This window comes from Apodemus sylvaticus, chromosome 9 (assembly GCF_947179515.1).
Source record: "Apodemus sylvaticus chromosome 9, mApoSyl1.1, whole genome shotgun sequence".
Taxonomy (NCBI): Eukaryota; Metazoa; Chordata; class Mammalia; order Rodentia; family Muridae; genus Apodemus; species Apodemus sylvaticus.
The window spans coordinates 28,608,157-28,628,563 of NC_067480.1; the positions used below are offsets into that span (position 1 = coordinate 28,608,157).

Genomic DNA, 20,407 nt, shown 5'->3' on the forward strand with positions numbered 1-20,407 from the left:
CTCAAAGAACTATTGTCTGCACAGCTGGATAGATTGCTGGGAAGAGTCGAGTTTGCTGCCACTTTGGCAGCTACAAACTTTAGCTTGATCAAAAGACTGGCTAGCTAGAGCTCGCTCATAATGCTAATCTCAGCCCTTGGGAGGCAGAGGCAGGTGAAGCTTTAAGTTATGAGGCCAGCCTGTTCTACAGATTCAGGACAGCCAAGGATATACAAAGAAAACCCTTTTGAAAAAAGTCTGGCTGGGGCTGGTTGCTTCGTCAGTCCTTCTGATCACTCCTCTCCCCCAAGTATTGAGAATACCTAGTAAAATGTTGTTTTTTCTTTTTTCTTTTTTCTTTTCTTTTCTTTTCTTTTCTTTTCTTTTCTTTTCTTTTCTTTTCTTTTCTTTTCTTTTCTTTTCTTTTCTTTTTTCTTTTCTTTTTTCTTTTCTTCCTTTTCTTCCTTTTCTTCCTTTTCTTCCTTCTTTTCTTCCTTCCTTCCTTCCTTCCATTCATTCATTCATTCATTCATTCATTCATTCATTCATTCATATATATTTTGGTATTTTCAAGACAGGGTTTCTCTGTATAGCCATGGCTGTCCTGGAACTCACTCTGTAGACCAGGCTGGCCTCAACTCAGAAATCCACCTGCCTCTGCCTCCCAGAGTGCTGGGATTACAGGCGTGCACCACCACTGCCCAACTATGTTGTTGTTTCAAAGATTGTTATGTATGCGTGTGCCTTAGTAGATGTATGTCTAACATAAATTGCAGGTATCTTCAAAGGCTAGAAGAAAGCATCAGATGTCCTAGAATTAAGATTGTGAGCCTTGATTTGGTACTTGGACTGAACTCTCAGTTTCTGGAAGAGAAACAAATGCCTTTAAATGTTAAAGTGTTTCTATCTTTGAGCCTTCCAAGTGAAACTTCTTTTTTTTCTCTTTATAAGTTGTGGAGTAGATCTCTTTCCTGAAAATCATGTTACATATTTAAATACACAAAGCTTATTTCATAGAATTAATAGAATCTGGGGAGTGTTTTCCCAATTAAAATTATTTGAATTATTTGAGCCATAGATAACTGAACTAGAACAATTTTGTTAATTTTCTTTTTAATTAATCACATTGTGCATTCATGTTCCCTGGTGCCAATGTGGAAAACCAATTGCACTAATTGGTTCATTCCTTTTAGTAGATGGGTCCTTAAGAACAAATTCAGGTGGTCTGTTTGGATGCAAGTTCCTTTACCCATTAAACCATTTTGCTGTTCTTTCATTTGCCCATCTTTTGTATCTTTGTTCCTAAATAATTTCAGAAATATTTCTAATGTTGTGAAGAGCAGCAGCTTTTGTGATGTAGTGCATTGTAGTACATGAAATAAAGCCCTCCTTCCACTCAGAGCCAAGGAGGATAAGGTGGGAGAGTCGTAGATTGGAGGTCCAACCTGAAGTAATTTGGAGACTCTGTCTCAACATTTAAACAAAGCATGCAGGAAAAGAGATGTGTAGACAGTTCAATGAATATGTGGTTAACAGATCACTTAACAGATTAGTATATGTAAAAAAAGGTTATGGGGTTTGTTAAGAATGTATTTATCATGTTATTGCCTCATTTGTTTTGGTTATGATATTGTAAATAATTAGAATGTTTTTATAGTATGAACATTGTGTGCCTCGTGTATTTTCTTGCCAGTTACATTAGGGGAGAAATATGATAATCATTTTTTTTTTTTTTACACAGGCTTGTCTTCATATTTTTTCTTAAATGCATTGTATTTTATAAAATTGGATATGAAGAAAATAATTAGACTTTTAGTTTTTAGCAGTTAGTAATTAATTTTTTGTCTCTATACTCCCTATAGAATATGACTGTCCACGGACTCCATGTTAATTCAGTCAATGAAAATTGTTGGGTCATTTTGAATCCTAAGTTAAACGTCCCCATTCGTAGCTGGGTTCTTGAGTGGTAATTACTAACTTCATTGTTTTTCTATGCAACAGTCGATTAAGTGATGTTCTCAAGAGAAAACGACTGCCAAAACGAGGGCCAAGAAGGCCAAAGTATTCCCCTCCAAGAGATGATGACAAAGTAGACAATCAAGGTGAGACCTTTGGTGAGATGATTGGGAGACAGGGGAGAAGGTGATGAATAAGGTTCTTCAAGATTTGCTGTTCTTAATTATTTCAGTTTCTATATTAAGATTGAAATTTTTCTTCAAGTTTGGTGAAATAATTTGAATTTGATTTTTTTCTCTTTATAGCTAAAAGTCCCACCACTACACAGTCACCTAAATCTTCCTTCCTTGCAAGTTTGAATCCAAAAACATGGGGAAGGTTAAGCGCACAGTCCAACAGCAACAACATTGAACCAGCACGAACTGCAGGAGTTAGTGGTCTTGCCAGGGCAGCCTCAAAAGACACCATATCCAATAATAGGTAAAGTGTGTGCTGGGGTTCAGGCTGAAAGGTCTCAACATGATGGTATTGAGCACGTGTATCCCATGCTAGGGATACATGGACTTAGTTTTCTTCACTCTCAACCGAAAAGATAAGTTACATTCTTGTGAGAGGATGTATACATTTGCCTATGTGTTCAACCCTCTTTCTTACATATAAAAACCATAGCATAGCAATAATACAACCAGTTGACAACTCTGCTTAGTTTTGATTTATGTAGAATGTTTTCTTGAATTTTGTGTGCTTGGACTTTCTTTGTATACTTTTTAATAAAATTCTTATGCCTACTTAGTGGAATTTGAAGATTTGTAGCTGAGAGTAGCTGCTTTTCAAAAAAGTACTTGGATCCCTGTTAGATACTAATTTTGTATCATTGAGTTATATAGAAATGCTTATCAGTGGATTACAGGAAATGCACTGGATATAGAGTACCTGTGTAAACTGATTCCTCTATAAATAAGACATTTTTCTAGTGGCATTTTATTTTAACTATAACTTTTCATTTGATTGAATTGACTGCTGAGTCTCGGAATTAAGGAGAATAATTTAGCAAATATATTTTTAACGTTTATAAACAGCCAGGTCACATGCTTCTGGTATACCTCATTTTCACCTCATTAATTTAGAGAACAATGATGGATAGTATTAGATATATTTGTCCTTTAGTCAGTTATTATGTAAATTTGTATTTGGATATAAACAGGAAGTTAGAACATCTTGTTAACTGTTCACCTGATAACCTGAATTACATTCCAAGTATCTAAGCAATTCTTTAGATAGATCTTAGCCCAATTTGAGAATGAAGCTGGATTTGCCTTATCTGAGTCCTAATAATGACAGTAGGCCAGTGTTTTGAGTGTAGCTGTTTTAGTCAAGGTTGTAATAATATTTCTTTCATATATGTGTATGTATTAAGTACATGTGGAGGTCACAAAACAGCTTGTAGAAGTTGGTTCTCCCTGGGCATTGAACTTAAGCAGCCTAGCCTGCTTAAGTATCTTACAGTTCTAATCTGACTTCAGTGTAGGTTTTGTACCTATTCAGAGTCATTAATATCTACTTTTTCCTCGTAGAGAAAAAATTAAGGGCTGGATTAAGGATCAGGCACATAAATTTGTTGAGCATTATTTTAGTTCTGAGAATATGGATGGAAGCAACCCTGCCTTGAATGTCCTTCAGAGACTATGTGCTGCAACTGAACAACTCAACCTCCAGGTACTGTCTGTATCCAGTGCATCACTAGGAGAGATGGGTGGTATTTGTAGAAATTTTTCTTTTTGTAATTAATTTATTCTGACCCTTGTCCATTACTATCAGCAGTACATACTAAAACCTTACCATTTCTTTCCATTCTTTGTGTTCCCTATTTCTTGACAAATAAAAAATTTCAGAAATGCCCTTTTTTTATACTCATAACCCCCTCCACCTGCAGACTCACAGTATTTACTTGTAAGGTTGAAAGACTTGGTTTTGTCGTGGCTCTTCTTGCCATTTCATTTGATTTGTTATTTGTTAGGTTTTTGATATTTTTATGCACGTAGTGTAGTTTTTGTTCTTGTTTTCTAAAGTATTTTATAGACATTTTATGCTTATTAACTTAAAGCCGCATCATGTTTTATTCATTTTTAATCTGGCTGTCTAAAAGAGACTTACTCTAATTTTAAAAAGTTGTCAAAATATCAGTTGTACATAGTTGTGGTCTTTGATATAATATGTTCATACATGTATATTTGTGCTTTGATTCTACTTAAATTTTCTACCCATTGTCTTCATTTGTTCCCCTCTCTCCTTGCTCTCAAGTAACAACTGTTCTACTTCTGTGTTTTTGTTTTTAAATATGTATAGTAGAGGTAGCATGTCATATTTTACTTTAACATAGTGATTCTTCCAGTTAATGACACAACTATTTAGGAGGTATTTTGACACTGACCATTAACAAACTGGTAGTAGGTTTCTTCCTAGGGCCTTTGAGCTTCATTGGTTTTTATTATGAGGAATGAGTTTCCTCTTGTGGAGTGGGGCTTCATCTAAGCAGAGAATTAGCCCCGTAGTACACGAGCCACTATTGTACTAGTGGGCATATCTTATCTTGCCTGGCAGGTTGGTATTGTAGCTCATAGGGCTCATGCTGTCTATTTTGTTTTTGTTTTTTGTTTTCAAGGTATTGAGAAAAATTTCTTTTTGGGAAATGCGATTTGTACTGTTTAAGTCATTATAGTATCTTCTTTTTTAGGTGGATGGTGGAGCTGAGTGCCTTGTAGAAATCCGTAGCATAGTCTCAGAGTCAGATGTTTCTTCATTTGAAATCCAACATAGTGGGTTTGTAAAACAACTGTTGCTGTATTTGACATCTAAGAGTGAAAAGGATGCTGTCAGCAGAGAAATCCGATTAAAGCGTTTCCTTCATGTATTTTTTTCTTCTCCAGTAAGTTAATAATGGTCATGGGCATTAAGAGTCAGAGCTAGCAAGTGGGTGTATTTGTGTCCCAATAGAAGTATGCTGTGTGTTGCTTGTTCAATTAAGTTCCTTTGACATTTATAGACAAAGTCTTACTATTGTAGATGAGACCACGTTGCAATTCACAAAGATGTGCTTGCCTCTGGGTCCCTGATGCTGGAGTTAATGATGGGAGTCTACCATGACTGGTTTTTCCAAAAAATTTTATGTGTCATAAAATATGTAGTAAAATGAAGCCAGACATCATCGCTATAATGTAGATTACAGGGGCAGGTCTATAGCTAGCGCCTCTTTTCCCGTTTGGTCCCTAATATGTCAGAACAAGAGAAGTTATACTCTTGAGTACTATAGATTAGACCTCCTGTCATAACTGTCTTACAGAAGGCATAAGTCAGGAAGTTGTTTGTCTTCTTGTGTAATGTGCTTATTAGCAAAACCTGCTTAAGCATGCCTTTAAATATTCATAGATCTCTTTGAACACTGTATTAGTTTAACTTGTGTTAAAGTCAGAAATGGTATTTATTTATTGGAGTCTAGGTTGGATATTAGCGGTTTTTGTTTTGTTGATTGTTGTTTTTTTACAAGCATGTGGGTGCAAGTGCGGGATATACCTATCTTGCTTAAGACTATATGTTCATAATCTGTTATCTGATATTTAAGATTTTTGTCTGCAATCTGTTAACCTGATACTTTTCTGGTTGAATGAGGTTTAATATAGCTTTATGTATGTATGTATGTATGTATGTATGTATGTATGTATGTATGTATAGCAGCTATACAGTCAGGTGCCAATTCAGTACTCTTTATTATATACACAAAGAATTTACTTTTGTAAATAAAACATGAATATTCTTAATAAAAGAGGAGGAGGAACATAGTCTGTTATGGATTGTGTTTTACCCACTTGTTCTTCTGAGTCATTTGGTTTTATGAATTTTGAAGAAAAATTGTGGGATGTACAAAAATGTATTTTTCTTGATATACATTTCTTGTGGGGTAGGGGTTGGAAAGATATAGCTCAGTGGTTAACAGCATTGGCTCCTCTTTCTGAGGATGTGGGATCAATTCTTAGTACCCACATGGTAGCTTACAGTGGTTGTAGCTCCAGTTCTAGGGGAATCCAGCACCCTCACACAGACATACATGAAGATGAAACTCCAGTCAGTGCACATAAATAAAATGGAAGAAGAAGAAAAGGAACAAGTAACTTGGAATCATTGTCCTAATGAAGTCTGTCATAAAAGATAAGAAAATTGATAAATCTCCACTTGTGAAACAGCTTATTAAAGTTTTTTTTTTACTGTGGAGTGATGACTTCAGAGGCTGTGTTTAATGTTGTTGTTTTGTTTTGTTAAATATATAACTCTAGCTTCCTGGAGAAGAGCCTGTTGGAAGAGTAGAACCAGTGGGCCATGCACCTTTGTTGGCATTGGTTCACAAGATGAACAACTGTCTCAGCCAAATGGAGCAATTTCCAGTCAAAGTGCATGATTTCCCTAGTGGAAATGGAGCTGGAGGCAGGTAAGGACCATTGCCTGGGTACTTGCCAACAGAATTGTGAAGGAAAGCATGGTGAGAGGTCTGGTAAGGTCTTGGTCTTGGTTAGGAACATTGTTCTGTAATGATTGAAGTGATTTGGGGCAATGAATTAAATGCATTTTTTATTTAAGATCATGCTGTGTATTTAATTTTTATTTTTTTGAGACAAGGTCTCTTTGTGTATGTACCTCTGGCTGTCCTGGAACTCAGAGATCTGCCTGCATCTGCCTTCTAAATGCTGGAAATAAAGGTGTGTGACACACCGTTCTCGGCCCATACCATGTATTTTAACAACTGATTTTTTTGTTTGTTTTTTGAGACAGGGTTTCTCTGTGTGTCCTTGACTGTTCTAGAACTTTGTAGCTCAGGCTATCCTCAAATTTGCAGAGATCTACCTACCTCTGCCTCCCAAGTCCTAGGACTAAAGATATGTACCACAGCTGCCTGCCTAACAACTAATATTTTTAAAATAGGTAAATCAGTGACTGGGAAGACAAACATTCAAAATATATTTTTCATTTTTCTAAATTGATATATATTAATATGTAATGATTCTTTAGTTTTGTTTTTGTATATTGGCAATAAAACATTGACTCTTTTGATGGGCTATAGCATGTAAGTATCCATTTTCAAGATTGACTTCCAATAAAAATAAAACCTTAGAAATGGTTTTAAGGACTTATAAGTTATGAAAGAAAGGTAAAATTAATGTATTAGGGAAATTCTGTAAACTTTCTGGAATATATTTGTTGAAAATATAATGTAAGTTAGTCCATAATCTCACTTGTAAAATTTTGAATCAAAATAGTATCTCTATTCATATAGATAAAGCCATCCATCACACTGTGGCTGGAGTTGTTTTCTACTTAGAAACATCACATATAATGTAATATATTATTATACTATCTTAGAATAGTTTTATGAAACAAAGAGACATCACAAAATATGGTGTACCTGTAATCAAAAGAAAAACCCAAAGAGGGGGAATGCTGTATTTTTTTCTTTTACTTTAGATTTCATTTACAAATCAAAACAACATTATACAAAATAAAAATTAACCTTCAGTTTACTTTAAATGAATAGCTGTAAGGAAGAGGCAAATACGATCTTGGAATTCAGAGTTAGCCTAGGCAGCTAATTGAGACTCAAACTTGAGGCTTTTCACTTGGTCCAAGTTTATATGAATTAATATTTATTTGCATGCTTCATGGAGCTGTATAAATAGCTACATTTTAAGTTTGACAATATCTGACTTGTTAGAACCTTTTAACAGGAAGAAATATTGATAAGTATGACATTTGTTTTAAAAGTAAATTTGAATAGTTTTTATCTTCATATTACTAATTTATGTTTTGATTTTTATAAGCCAAAAAATAGAGGATTCTTCCCTATGTTGGTCTTTGAGTAGTATTTAATAGGGAAGAGTAAAATACTGCAGAACTGAATGTGCTCAGCTAGTTGAGTTCTTATTTCCAGAGGAATAATCCAGTAGGTACAGCATTTTATTGAGGGCACTTTTTATGACATCCTTGATAACACGAATTCACAGTGGCTAGAGATCATGTTCATTTCCTGCTTTTCATAAGCATGGAAACCCACTCATTTAGTTATTTATAATAACTTGTATTGAGTAATTTGATTTGTTGTTGAATCTTTAAGTGATTTGTACCTTAAGAAAATGTCATTTTAAAAAATCTTAGTTAAATAAAGTAAGTTGACTGTGAAAATAATAGAATAACCTTTTTTCGTAAATTATCTTGAGCTTTTCTCTCAACAGAGGATCACAAGCTTTAAAATTTTTCAACACACATCAGTTAAAATGTCAATTACAAAGACACCCAGACTGTGCGAATGTGAAGCAGTGGAAAGGAGGGCCTGTCAAGATTGATCCCCTGGCTCTGGTGCAAGCTATTGAGAGATACCTTGTGGTTAGAGGTATTTTCCGTATGTGAAACTTAGAACTTTACTTCTATGTTTATGAAAGTAGCTTTAAAGGTTATTTCTCTGTCTCTGCTGTTCTTCATAAACCTTAGGTTGTAGGAACCTCTGGTCCTATCAGAAATAGGCATATGTTGGACTTGTATAGTAGGCAGAATGTTTTCTACATCAGAATGTTGTTTCTTTTTTATAAATCAGAATATAGCAATAACTACTTTTTAAAAGAAGTATATTTTAAAGAAAATACCAGTTTAATTTTTCATCTGACAACTAAAATTTCTAGATAACAATCTTTTTGGTTATTCAGGATATGGAAGAGTAAGAGAAGATGATGAAGACAGTGATGATGATGGGTCTGATGAAGAAATAGATGAGTCTCTGGTAAGGTCCTTTTCACGCTTGTAGTAGTGTACACTTATCTTGCCTTATCTGATTTAGCTTTCTAGGATTCATATGGCCCCTTATCAACCATTATTGGAAAAATCACAGAAATAGATAATTAATTCAATTGACTAATCACTTAGTATGGTTCTACAATTTTAAATTATTAGATATTTCTAATTTCATCTGCTTATAAAGCAAAGATTTTCAGAATTGTGTATATAAAGGAACAAAATATACTAGTATAGGTCGAGTATCCCTAAAGTATATACCCAAAATGTGAAATCTCCCGCAGGAAGCTCCAGATAGAAAATTCACATTTGTCTGTATGTGGTAGGTCGTATAAACAGTAGAAGTTGAACTAGCCATACCGATACTCAATTATCTCCAAAAGCTTTTGTTGAAAACATGAAAAGTCTACACTTGAGTCCCACCTTCATATACATCTCAATACATCACACAAAAAAGCTTAATCTCTGAGCATGCTGAAGCATTTCAGATAAGTAATGCTCAGAATATATAGCGTTTCAAGAGAGTTATCTTTAGTTTGAAACATCCATTGCCGATCTTGGCTTGTTGCCCTAGCAGATAAATCTCCACGATTGTATAGATGTTAGTACTCGGGATTACAGGTACTTTTCTTTCCTTTTTTCAGGCTGCTCAATTCTTAAATTCGGGAAATGTAAGGCACAGGCTGCAGTTTTATATTGGAGAACATTTACTACCATATAACATGACCGTGTATCAGGCAGTGCGGCAGTTCAGCGTTCAGGCTGAAGATGAAAGAGAATCTACTGATGATGAGAGCAACCCTCTGGGAAGAGCTGGAATTTGGACGAAGACTCATACCATATGGCAAGTCTGAACTGGTTTTGTTTTTGTATATAGCATGTGATCTTTGTTTTAGAATTCGCATTAAATTCATTGCCCAGTTCTTTGAGGAGAGGAAGAACCCAAATCCTGCATGAAAACCCTTCAAATATTTAATGATCTACAATGTGTATATGAATATTGTTTCCTCACTATCTACTATAAAGCATGTTTATAGGCAAACTATACCTTTGTTTGATTGATTTCAAGTCTTTTGATGGAGTCAAAATGGTATCCTATTAGATTATATAGGTTTGGTAGGCCTGAGTCCTGTGATGTGGATAAAGCTTCCTAGGCTGCCTTTAGTGTCTGACACAGAAAGAAGTATAGTCTTCCTGAGAAGACTTACTTGCTTACTTACTTTTCTTTTAGGAAGAAAAACTCTTGGTAATTCTCAGAATCCTAGTAGGGAGAAAAAGGCTGTACTTCATTCTGTCTTATCCCCTTAGGTACAAACCTGTGAGAGAGGATGAAGAAAGTAGTAAAGATTGTGTTGGTGGCAAAAGGGGGAGAGCCCAAACAGCTCCAACAAAAACTTCCCCCAGAAATGCAAAGAAGCATGATGAGTTATGGCATGGTAAGGTGACACACTGAGGGCCGCCGACTGTCAGCAGGCACTGCTCTCTCTGCATTCATTCCTGCCTCTTAACTGAGTTAGAGCTCCAAACATTTTGGTTATAACTAAGAAATAAATTACTATAGAATGATTACTTTTAGCCAAATGTATGATTTTAATGTCTAGAAAATAAGTACATGTATCTATAAATTAAAACGGAAAATAAGCTAGGCAAGTCTTTCTTCTTTTTTTTTTTTTTCCTTTTTTCTTTTAAGATTTATGTATGTGAGGGGGCTTCGGATCCTATTATACATGTTTGTGAGCCACCATGTGGTTCTAAAGAATTCATGGCTTCATGAAGGGTTACATTTATTCATTAAAAAAGAGACTGCTGGAGGCTGTATCTGGTGACCAACAGATTGACCCTTAACTTCACAGGACAGCTTGCAGGAATGCTTAGGCGTTAGTTATTTTTCTCCTGGGTGTGTGTTCCGAGGAATATGATCTTTTAATATGCCTGCGTGTTGATGTGCATAAGGTCAGAAGGGAAAAAATGTCTATGTTTAATACCATTAAGATACTTAGAAGTTAAACACAACAGCTTCACATGGTGAAGAAGACTGAATCTATATGCTTTTAGGTATCAGTACTTTGATCAAATTGAAACTGAAACTTCTTTATCCTCTAGATGGTGTGTGCCCGTCAGTAGCAAATCCTTTAGAAGTTTACCTCATTCCCACACCACCTGAAAATATCACCTTTGAAGACCCATCCTTAGATGTAATACTTCTTTTAAGAGTTTTACATGCCATCAGTCGATATTGGTATTACTTGTATGATGTGAGTAATGTCTCCTTATGAAATCCTATGCTCTCTTAAATTTTTCTGTTCAGTAAATGAATTTTCTATTACACTATAAATAGATACATACAGTGATTCATATTTACAATGAACTCATCTGTAGAACTTAATATTCTTGGGTTAAGATTTTTTTAAAATAACATTTTGTTTGTTAGATTTTTCTAGTGCAGTCATTAAATACAATACTATAACCAAAAGCAAGTTGCAGAGAAAAACATTTATTTGGCTTATACTTTCATATTACCCTTTATCTAGTGAAGTCCAAGAAGGAATTTGGGCAAGTCATGAACCTGGAGGGGAGGCAGCAAGCTGATGCAGGGGCCATAGAGGGGTGCTGCTTTCTGGGTTGCTTCCTATTGCTTACTCAAACAGAAACTCACAATGGACAGAGACACTTTGTGTGGGCGGGTCAGTCTCCCCTCCCTCCCTCTCCCCTCCTGCCCCCCAGTAATTAAGAAATGTCCTACAGGCTTGCCTGCAGCCCAATTTCTTTTTTTAATTATTTATATATGACACCACTGTTGCTGTCTTCAGACACACCAGAAGAGGTATTCGACCCCATTACAGATGGTTGTGAGCCACTGTGGTTGCTGGGAATTGAGCTTAGAACCTCTGGAAGAGCGCTCGGTGCTCTTAGCCACTGAGCTATCTCTTCAGCCCGTATTTCACTTTTTTTCATTGTTTTATTTTTCCTCCCTTTTTTTTAATGAATCCACTCCACTGCTGCTGCTTAGTCGTCATCCATGGTACTGGCATCTTTAAAATGTTAGGGCCTTCTGCAGCTGTGTTATACTTTGACTGGCCTTTTCACCCAGGGCCTCTCCTGGGCTCTCTTTAGCAACTTGAGTTCTGACACGTAGTTTCAAACCTCAGCTGATCTTCATGACCCCTTCTTGCTTTCAAAGACAGTACCACCTGGGTGACTCTTATACTACTAAGTTCATCTACCAGCTCAAGGTACAACCTTGGTCACTTCTGGAACACAGCTGTTGTGTGCTTACTCAAAGGAAACTTCCTCAGAAGAGTTCACCTCGGTGATGTTAGTTTTCTTCTTCATCACCACTAATTTCTCAGCTCCACCTAGCCAGCATCTGTTGCCCCAGTAGTTTCTGGTATCTTGTTAATCATAGCTGAGTCTTGAGCGCCTATAAGAGCCACAGGTTCTTTTTTTGGGGGGGGGGTGTTTGATTTGATTTTTTTTTTCCCCCAAGACAGAGTTTCTCTGTATAGCTGTGGCTGTCCTGGAACTCACTCTGTAGACCAGGCTAGCCTAGAACTCCGAAATCCGCCTGCCTCTGCCTCCCAGAGTGCTGGGATTACAGGTGTGTGCCACCACCGCCTGGCTGAGCCATAGGTTCTTAATTCAAATTATGCAATAGACTTCCCTCTGGATTTTCACGGTCTAGGGCTACTACATTCTCTGGATCTCTCAACATTTTTATCTTCTATATTTCCACAGCACAAATCACCAGGGTTTGAATGAATGCTCAATGGTGTTTTTCAGGCTAAAGTTTAATGGTCGTTCCAGAATCCCCTCAAAGACAACATGGTCAAAGTCTACCACATAAATACCTTAAATTCCTAGTACCAATTTCTGTTCTTAAGTTTCTGTTGCTGTGATGAAACACCATGAGCAAAAGCAAGTTGAGGTTCTCTCAGATATCTTGTGTCAAGTTGACATAAATCCAGCCAGCACACCTTTTCCTTATGTAAAGATCTATATTGAGTAAACAGTTGAATACTCATTTCTTATTTATATATAGTGTAGGAATAGTGGAGGGAAACAACTTTGTAAGTTTTGGGTGCAGAAATTTTCAGAAATTGAAAACACCATTGAGGGACCAGGTATTGTTTATTTGTTTGTTTGTTTGTTTGTTTGTTTTTATAAAAACAGATGAAAGTTATGACCCATCCATTTATGGATAAAAAGATTTTGAACTTTATTTTACAGAATGCAATGTGCAAGGAGATTATTCCAACTAGTGAATTTATTAACAGTAAATTAACAGCAAAAGCGAATAGGCAACTTCAAGATCCTTTAGTAATCATGACAGGAAACATCCCAACATGGCTCACTGAGCTAGGAAAAACCTGGTAAGACAGTCCTTTGATAATCTTGTAAATATTAACATGATGTTGGTCTTTATCATGACTTGTAATAGCAAAGATGTAGTTGACTTGTATTTACCAGTCTTTACCAGCTCTTTACCAGTATTATAATACTTGTTGACAACTTGTTGAACCTACTGAAGGATATTTGAGGGCAGTAAAGTTTTTTTGCTTTGTAAAAATGTACTGCAGATGTATGAATTCTTGTTTTTATTGTTTTGTGAACTAGAAACTATAACTATTGAACAATTATGGTAAAATCAAGTTAGTAATTGAGTTTTTATGTGGATTCACCATATCTACATGGTTTGAAATTGTACCAAACAGATTGAACTCGACATTTCAGGAGCTTTTCTCAAGAAAAAACAGATCAAACCCTTCAAGTCACTGTAGGAGGGAGGAGGGTCTTAGCTGCAAGATTCATTCTTGGCAGTGACTTTCCTGTTCTAAGCCTGTGGTGAAGATCATGAAATAGTAAAGCCATTAGCTTTTGTATGTTGGATTTCAGGAAGAACCAGTTGTGATACCGCAATGGTACACCACCATGGGCCTGTCCACATGAGAGATTTTAAGAGGACTATTCTTGCTAAGAGTTTATATTAGAAGTGTATCCAGTATTGATTTTGATGTTTTATTAAAATGTTTTCTGATTCTCATCTAGATGGTAAATTTGTATTTTATCTTTTATAGCCCATTTTTCTTTCCTTTTGATACCCGACAAATGCTTTTTTATGTAACTGCATTTGATCGGGACCGGGCAATGCAAAGATTACTTGATACCAACCCAGAAATCAACCAGTCTGATTCGCAAGACAGTAGAGTTGCACCTAGATTGGATAGAAAAAAAGTAAGTATTTCCTAAGAGTATTTATGTTGATCTTTCCAAATTAAAGGCAGGATCTATTATCCCTGTGGAGTAATAGCCTTCACTTGTTCCTAATGTCTGTATGCCTCAGTGTGTTCAAGCATGTGCCTGGAAGAAAAGGTATTAGATCCCGTTCAGGCAGAGGTTGTGAGCTACCTGGCGTGGGGGCTGGGAACCAAGTAGCAAGCACTCTGAATTGCTGATCCAATCATTCTGTCTCTTTAAAAATTACTCATATATTAAACTTTATCTTTTTGAAACTCTAGTTTTTTTTTTCCTTTAGTTACCAGGATTATTAACACCTTAATTTCTTCCTTTCCATATTTGAAACTTGTCAAATTGTAGTTTCTCTTTTAATTAACTCTGAGTATTTATATATTTTAATCCTTTAGTGTGTCAGCCCTTTTGAAAGAGAGGGAATATTTTTTTGAATTTGTCTCAGTCAGCTCCAGTGTTGCTGACTTCATTTCCCATGCTTCTAATCTTGGCTTGCAGTTGTGCCTGAGCCATTTCCATGTGAGACGAATCCTAGTCTTTTGGCCTCCACTCTGTCTGGGGTGGAGGGGATTAGGGGTTGATAATTTTTCAAGACATGGTTTCTTTTGTGCAGCCTTAGCACATACTCTGTAGACAAAGATGTTCTTGAACTCAAGAGTTCTACTTGCCTCTGAATGCTGGGATTAAAATGTACCATGACTGTCTGACTTACATACACTGTTTGTTTGATTGTTTTGCTGTGGTCTCTTCCAAACGTTTACCTCTTAAGGATTCCTCCAACAGCAATGTTGCCATGTTTGGAAATTTACCATCCTCAATCTCACTAGGCATCTTGTAGCAAGGGCAGTTCAGAGTCTAGAGGTTTTTCTCTCCTGTCATCTTCATACTCAGAGACAGCTGCATCACCAAAACTCACCTTAGCATGAAGCATACTAGGTAGGCTGCAGGCAGCTCACCCAGTTTCAGAGGTCCATTCCAGCCAGGCACTTCAGTTGGCCTAAACTTCCTCCAGGCAGTTCAGCTAGTTTCTGCGTCTTTCCTGCAGCTGTTCTGGTCTCAAGAGTCCTCTGTGCAACTCGGCTTCACTTTCCCTGAGAGAAGTTCTCAGCTTTTATTGTTTTCTCTGGCATGGAGGGCTTGGTGAATCTTGTCAGTTTCGGGGACTTGTTATTTTTCCTTTCTAAGGATGTGCTTAAAGAAGCAATTTTTCTAACAGTCAAATGGATTGTTTCGCACTGCAGTAAGTGCTACTATTTTCAGTGGAGCATTATTTGTTGACATCTATTTCCTTTGTTAGCGTACTGTGAACAGAGAGGAGCTTCTGAAACAAGCTGAGTCTGTGATGCAGGACCTTGGTAGCTCTCGAGCCATGTTAGAAATCCAGTATGAAAATGAGGTAAGTTTTGGACTTCTTGATTATGTTTTAACTTATGCTTTTGATAAAATGTTATTTATGTGTGTTGTGCTACAAAATTCTGGAAGGCATTGGGAAATGTAGCTTAAAACAGGATAGAATTGATCTTTCTCTAATGATATGTTTTAAGTTCTCCATTTTTCAGGGGTTTAATTGCAAATAAAAAGCGGGATTTTTTTTCCTGGCATAATTATGCACATCTTTGTATAATGTTCATGAAGTGAAAGGAAATTCTAAGACTCTGTAATTCAGAAACACTTGGACTGCTTTTTCAGAGTCGAGTTTATTGGTAGAGTATATGGTGTATACCATAAAAACTTTTTCTAAGAGTTGATATATGTGCAGCCTGGAGCTATTCCACCATGGCAAGTGAAGACCACCTCTCTCTGTAAAGACTGCCCTGGCAGCCATTGGTCTACCTTTCTATGTTGTTGTTTTGCTATTTTTTCAAGCTCATAAATAAATGCATTCATGAAATACTGTGACTGTTGTGTCGCTCTTTCATTTACTGCCATTCATGTGAGCCTCATTCATGTAGCGCACACCAATTCACACTAATCTGCTTTTTTCTTTTTAATTTTCCAAAAAAAAATTTTGTGTGTACTTTATTTCAATGTTGCCTTAATATTTGTTAATCACTAGTTTGAGGAGATACTTGCATTCTTGTTCTGTTTTTTGACTTAGTGACATTGTTATAACATTCATGCCCAAGTCTTTCTGTAATATATTTGTGGTTTTCTTGGATAAATAACTCCGTTCTAAGTCATTTAGTAAGATGTTTTAATTTTATTAAGACATACACCACTAGTATGTGGTGGTTTCAGTTTTTTCATTTTTCCCAATAATTTATGTCAGAGTCTAGTGTTTTATGCTCTTACTCTGTCCTTGGTGTTTTTCAGTTAAATTGTAAGAATCTTAGTATGTTTTAATAAATTAGCATTTTCCTTGCATTGAGAAGTGGACTGTTTATGGATCACTTATTGGTCACTTTGCGTTTTGGAGAAGATGCTGTCACTGTTGCCTACTTTTGGTTTGCTTTTGCCACTGAATTAGAAGTTCTGGATTTGTATCTTTTATAAATATCTTTTTATAAATGTCCCAGTTTATCATTTATCTACTTTGTAATTTTTATGTGTTTATATTGTAGAACTATCCCATGAATGATATCTCAGATTTAAATGTTTTTTAGCTCATATTTATTGATCATTTCACATTAATTTTTATATATAAGATTTAAGAAATTTTTCCCATTTTCTCTTTTGTTTTTGAGATTAGGGATTACCATGTGTGTAGGCACCATGTGCTGCGGGGCATATGAGGGCCAGAGGCATCCTTGTGGAGTCAGTCCTCTTCTGTCATTTGGAGTCTGAAATTGAGTTTAGGTAATCAGTCACAGTATTTTCCCTTTACATGTGAGCCATCTCACTACCTTGACATGAAATTGTCTTGGTACAGTTGCCCCTTTGATGTCACTATGGCAGAATGGAGTGGTAGAGTCCACAAGATTCAATATGTGTTGAAAATACTTTCAAACAATATTTGTAAAGTTCAAGGTCACAATAACCTCATAGTGTTTGAGCTTCACAGAAAAGATCATCTTTATTGTGTTTTTGTAATTTCCAGTAACAAATGGAAATAAAGGAATTATATTATTTTCTTTTTTTTTTTTTTTTTTTTTTTTTTTTTGTTATTGTTGTTGTTTGGTTTTTTTTTGTGGGGGGGGGGGGGAGGTTGGATTTTGTTTTATCCAGGCCCTGGCTGTCCTGGAACTCACTCTGTAGACCAGGCTGGCCTCGAACTCAGATTACTAGGATTACAGGTGTGCGCCACCACCGCCCGGCAAGTATTATTTTCAAAGCCATGATAACAAATGTCAAGTAATGGAAGAGGCAAAATTTTAGCAAAATATACATTAATTATGAGTTTTAGTCAAATTATATAGGAATTAAAGTGAACTAAAGCATTAAAGGAGAACTGTGCCATGCTAATGGCACAATACTGTACACATTCCCAACTTTCTCCAAACTGAGCCAAATCAGTGTTTCACAGATTTTGTGTAGATGACATTATGAACTTTTTATGTGGGCATGCTATTTAACCAAAAACTAGAAAAGGCGTGGTGATAGATTTCTGGAATCTGGTAAACGTTCAGTGCCAGCCCAGGTTATGTATTGAGGCATTGTCTTGGGGTGGGGGTGGGGGGAATGAAAACTATTAACAAGTGTGATGAAGAAAAACATGGTTAGAAGACTCACACTACCTCTGTCAGAAAGTCTGCAGAAATCAAGATGGTATATAGGGTTGAAGTAACAAAACCAAATCAAGTATCTAGAAAGAGTCCAAAATTGAAGTTAGTTTGATTCTGAAAAGTACCAAGGTAATACAGTAAGAAAAACGATGGACCTCTTCAAGAAATGGTGTCCAGAATATGCCATAGCCTTCTTGAGGAAAAAAATAAGTAAAAACATTTATGTTGGGCTTTGGAGGCACCTGCTGCACAGAGGCACAAGCAGCACGGCTCCTAAGTAGTACTTGGTGTGCAAGCCTGACAGCCTGAGATGAATCCTCTGACCTCCATGCGTGCATCCTGACACAGCAGACACCTGCCTTTGAACACACACTCATGTTATTTTAAAGTGCCAGGGCCACAGGTTGAGCTACAGATTGGACCCTCATTCAGAACCTTTTTTTAAACTCTGAAGTTCCTATCATTTTTGTGTGTGTGTGTGTATATATATATATATATATAAATTTTTTTTTTTTTTTGTTTTTTTTGGTTTTTTTGAAGACAGGGTTTCTCTGTGTAGCCCTGGCTGTCCTGGAACTCACTTTGTAGACCAGGCTGGCCTCGAACTCAGAACTCAGAAATCCGCCTGCCTCTGCCTTCCACGTGCTGGGATTAAAGGCGTGTGCCACCACGCCCCGCTCATTTTTGTATATCTTGAAATAACCATTCAAGGGATATTCCACTCATTTAACAATCATTCTTAGCTTTCATACATTAAAAAAGCCGGCAGGGGGACGAACTGATGTGTGGCCCAGTGTAGCTAGCTCACAGACCACTGTCAGAGACAGTTCTGTCATCTGTGACTGAAAATGGTTTACTTTTTTTATTATTATTAACTTTTTCCTGTCTCACATTTTTTAAAGCCTCTTTTGAGACGGTTTTCATCATTCAAAGAGGGCAGTGTTGCCAAAAGATTCAAATAATGCTTTTTTATGTAAATACAAAGCTCAGTGTATTCACTGAATCTCCATTGCTTTGTTCCTAGTTTCTTGTATGAAAAATGTGGATAATAGAAGTATGATCTCAAGAGTTGTGGCTAAGTTCATATCTGTAAATAATTTAAACATTGTATGTACCCTATAAGTTTAGTAATATTGTTTATGGTATTACCAGTAGTTACTTAAATATAATGTCATGCTTTGATTTTCATTCATTTTTTTTAAAATATGGTCTTATAACAAGCCCTGAAAAGGTCTCAGGCCTTCAGTCACCATAGTAAAGTGTAAATGTGTGTCCTGAGGAGTGTATTATGTGGCAGTGATGAGGTTATGGTAGAACTGTCACATTCTTACAGGTCAGTTGGAGATTCCTACGACAAAGACCAAAAGGGTACGGCAAGGGATTTGTGTAGGTGCCATAAGAATGATGCATTCAGATAGGGAATTGAGTTTTAGACAAGACAGTTTAGTGGGAGAGAGGGACTCTTAAATAAAGAACAATTGTCCAGCAGATTGGGACTAAACTAAGGGATTGGGGCTCGTAAGTGACAAAAGACAGTGCTATTCTGAAAGCTTTAGAGATGAAAAACCAGGAGTTTAGAAGGTCTTTAATACTGGTTTGAATTTATTTTTTTAAATCTTCCCCTAATCATAGATTTTGAGGATGTGCTACTCAGATTTCTTATTTGTAAGACTAACCAGGGCTGGTGAGATGGCTCAGTGGGCACTTGGCACCAAGCCTGATAAAGCCTGAGTTTGATCCTTAGAACTCACATGATAAAAAGAGAAATGTCTAACAAATTGTCCTTTGAAACCTGAACACTTGGGTTGCACACATAATAGGTACCATGAACACATAATAGGCATCAGTTAGTACGCAATTGTAATTAAGTGGAACCTCTATGAGTTCAGAACAGCTTTTTACAGACTGTGAGGGAAGGGTTAAGGTTTCAACTGCTATTGTTCAGTAGTTCAATAGAAATCAATAGTTTATCGTGTTCAATAGGTTCTTCCCTATTAACTCTGAATATGGTTCTGGGATCTAACTATATTGGGAGAATGTGTCTACCACATCGTGTAGCTAGAATGACTAGCAAACTGATATATGTAGAACACTTACAACTTTGTCTGATAAAAAGACTTTGCATGATAAAAAGGTTATTTTAAGCCAGGTTATTATTTTTTGTTGTTACTGTTGCAGTTCTTATATTTGTTTATTTGAGACCATCTCCTGTCCTGTGTTTTTTTTTTTTAGAATATATTTTCTATTCTTTAAAAAAATGGAAACGTAACCAGACCATTTAAGTATGTTTAGTAGATACTCCTGACCAAACCCAGAAGGGAGTTGTATTGGTTTTGGTGGGTGTGGCATAGGCTTTCAGTAATACTTGTGGAATTTAATTAAGTTAAATCCACTTTACTTTTAGAAATAGCTATTTAAGAGAAAGTAATAGACTTATGATTTGTATTCAGTTTTTTAATGAAAGAGAAATGGCTCTGGATCACCACCTTGTGGACAACATGTATAACTGCATGTCTAAACTTTTTTTCCTCTCCTTTTACTCCATTGACTGGAAATGAATGGAGAGCAAAATAACAAGGTCTCTACCTACCATTATGGAGGTTTTATTCTTAGAAGGTTAACATATTTGCTAACACACATACATACCACCACACATGTTAAATTGTGTGGTTATAAAAACTTAAAGAAGATGGAACATGTTGGGTTAGGTGGTAATGTGTTAGGTGGCATTTGAG

The 20,407-nt window shown here is 36.2% G+C and overlaps 1 protein-coding gene across 16 annotated transcripts in view; it reads left to right on the plus strand.

Moving 5' to 3' along the window:
• The window catches only part of Trip12 (thyroid hormone receptor interactor 12), a 119,107-nt gene that overhangs the window by 88,915 nt on the left and 9,785 nt on the right, over positions 1–20,407 (plus strand). For 8 of the 16 annotated variants that reach the window (XM_052193466.1, XM_052193464.1, XM_052193462.1 and 5 more), the window contains 13 exons: positions 1,981–2,081; positions 2,241–2,415; positions 3,510–3,651; positions 4,670–4,861; positions 6,264–6,415; positions 8,196–8,377; positions 8,679–8,752; positions 9,408–9,607; positions 10,072–10,199; positions 10,867–11,018; positions 12,991–13,133; positions 13,839–13,995; positions 15,308–15,406. In XM_052193466.1, coding sequence (XP_052049426.1) covers positions 1,981–2,081; positions 2,241–2,415; positions 3,510–3,651; positions 4,670–4,861; positions 6,264–6,415; positions 8,196–8,377; positions 8,679–8,752; positions 9,408–9,607; positions 10,072–10,199; positions 10,867–11,018; positions 12,991–13,133; positions 13,839–13,995; positions 15,308–15,406 — 1,897 coding nt within the window. The remainder of the gene's footprint in view (positions 1–1,980; positions 2,082–2,240; positions 2,416–3,509; positions 3,652–4,669; positions 4,862–6,263; positions 6,416–8,195; positions 8,378–8,678; positions 8,753–9,407; positions 9,608–10,071; positions 10,200–10,866; positions 11,019–12,990; positions 13,134–13,838; positions 13,996–15,307; positions 15,407–20,407) is intronic. The other 8 variants (XM_052193471.1, XM_052193472.1, XM_052193474.1 and 5 more) reach the window with 3 other exon arrangements.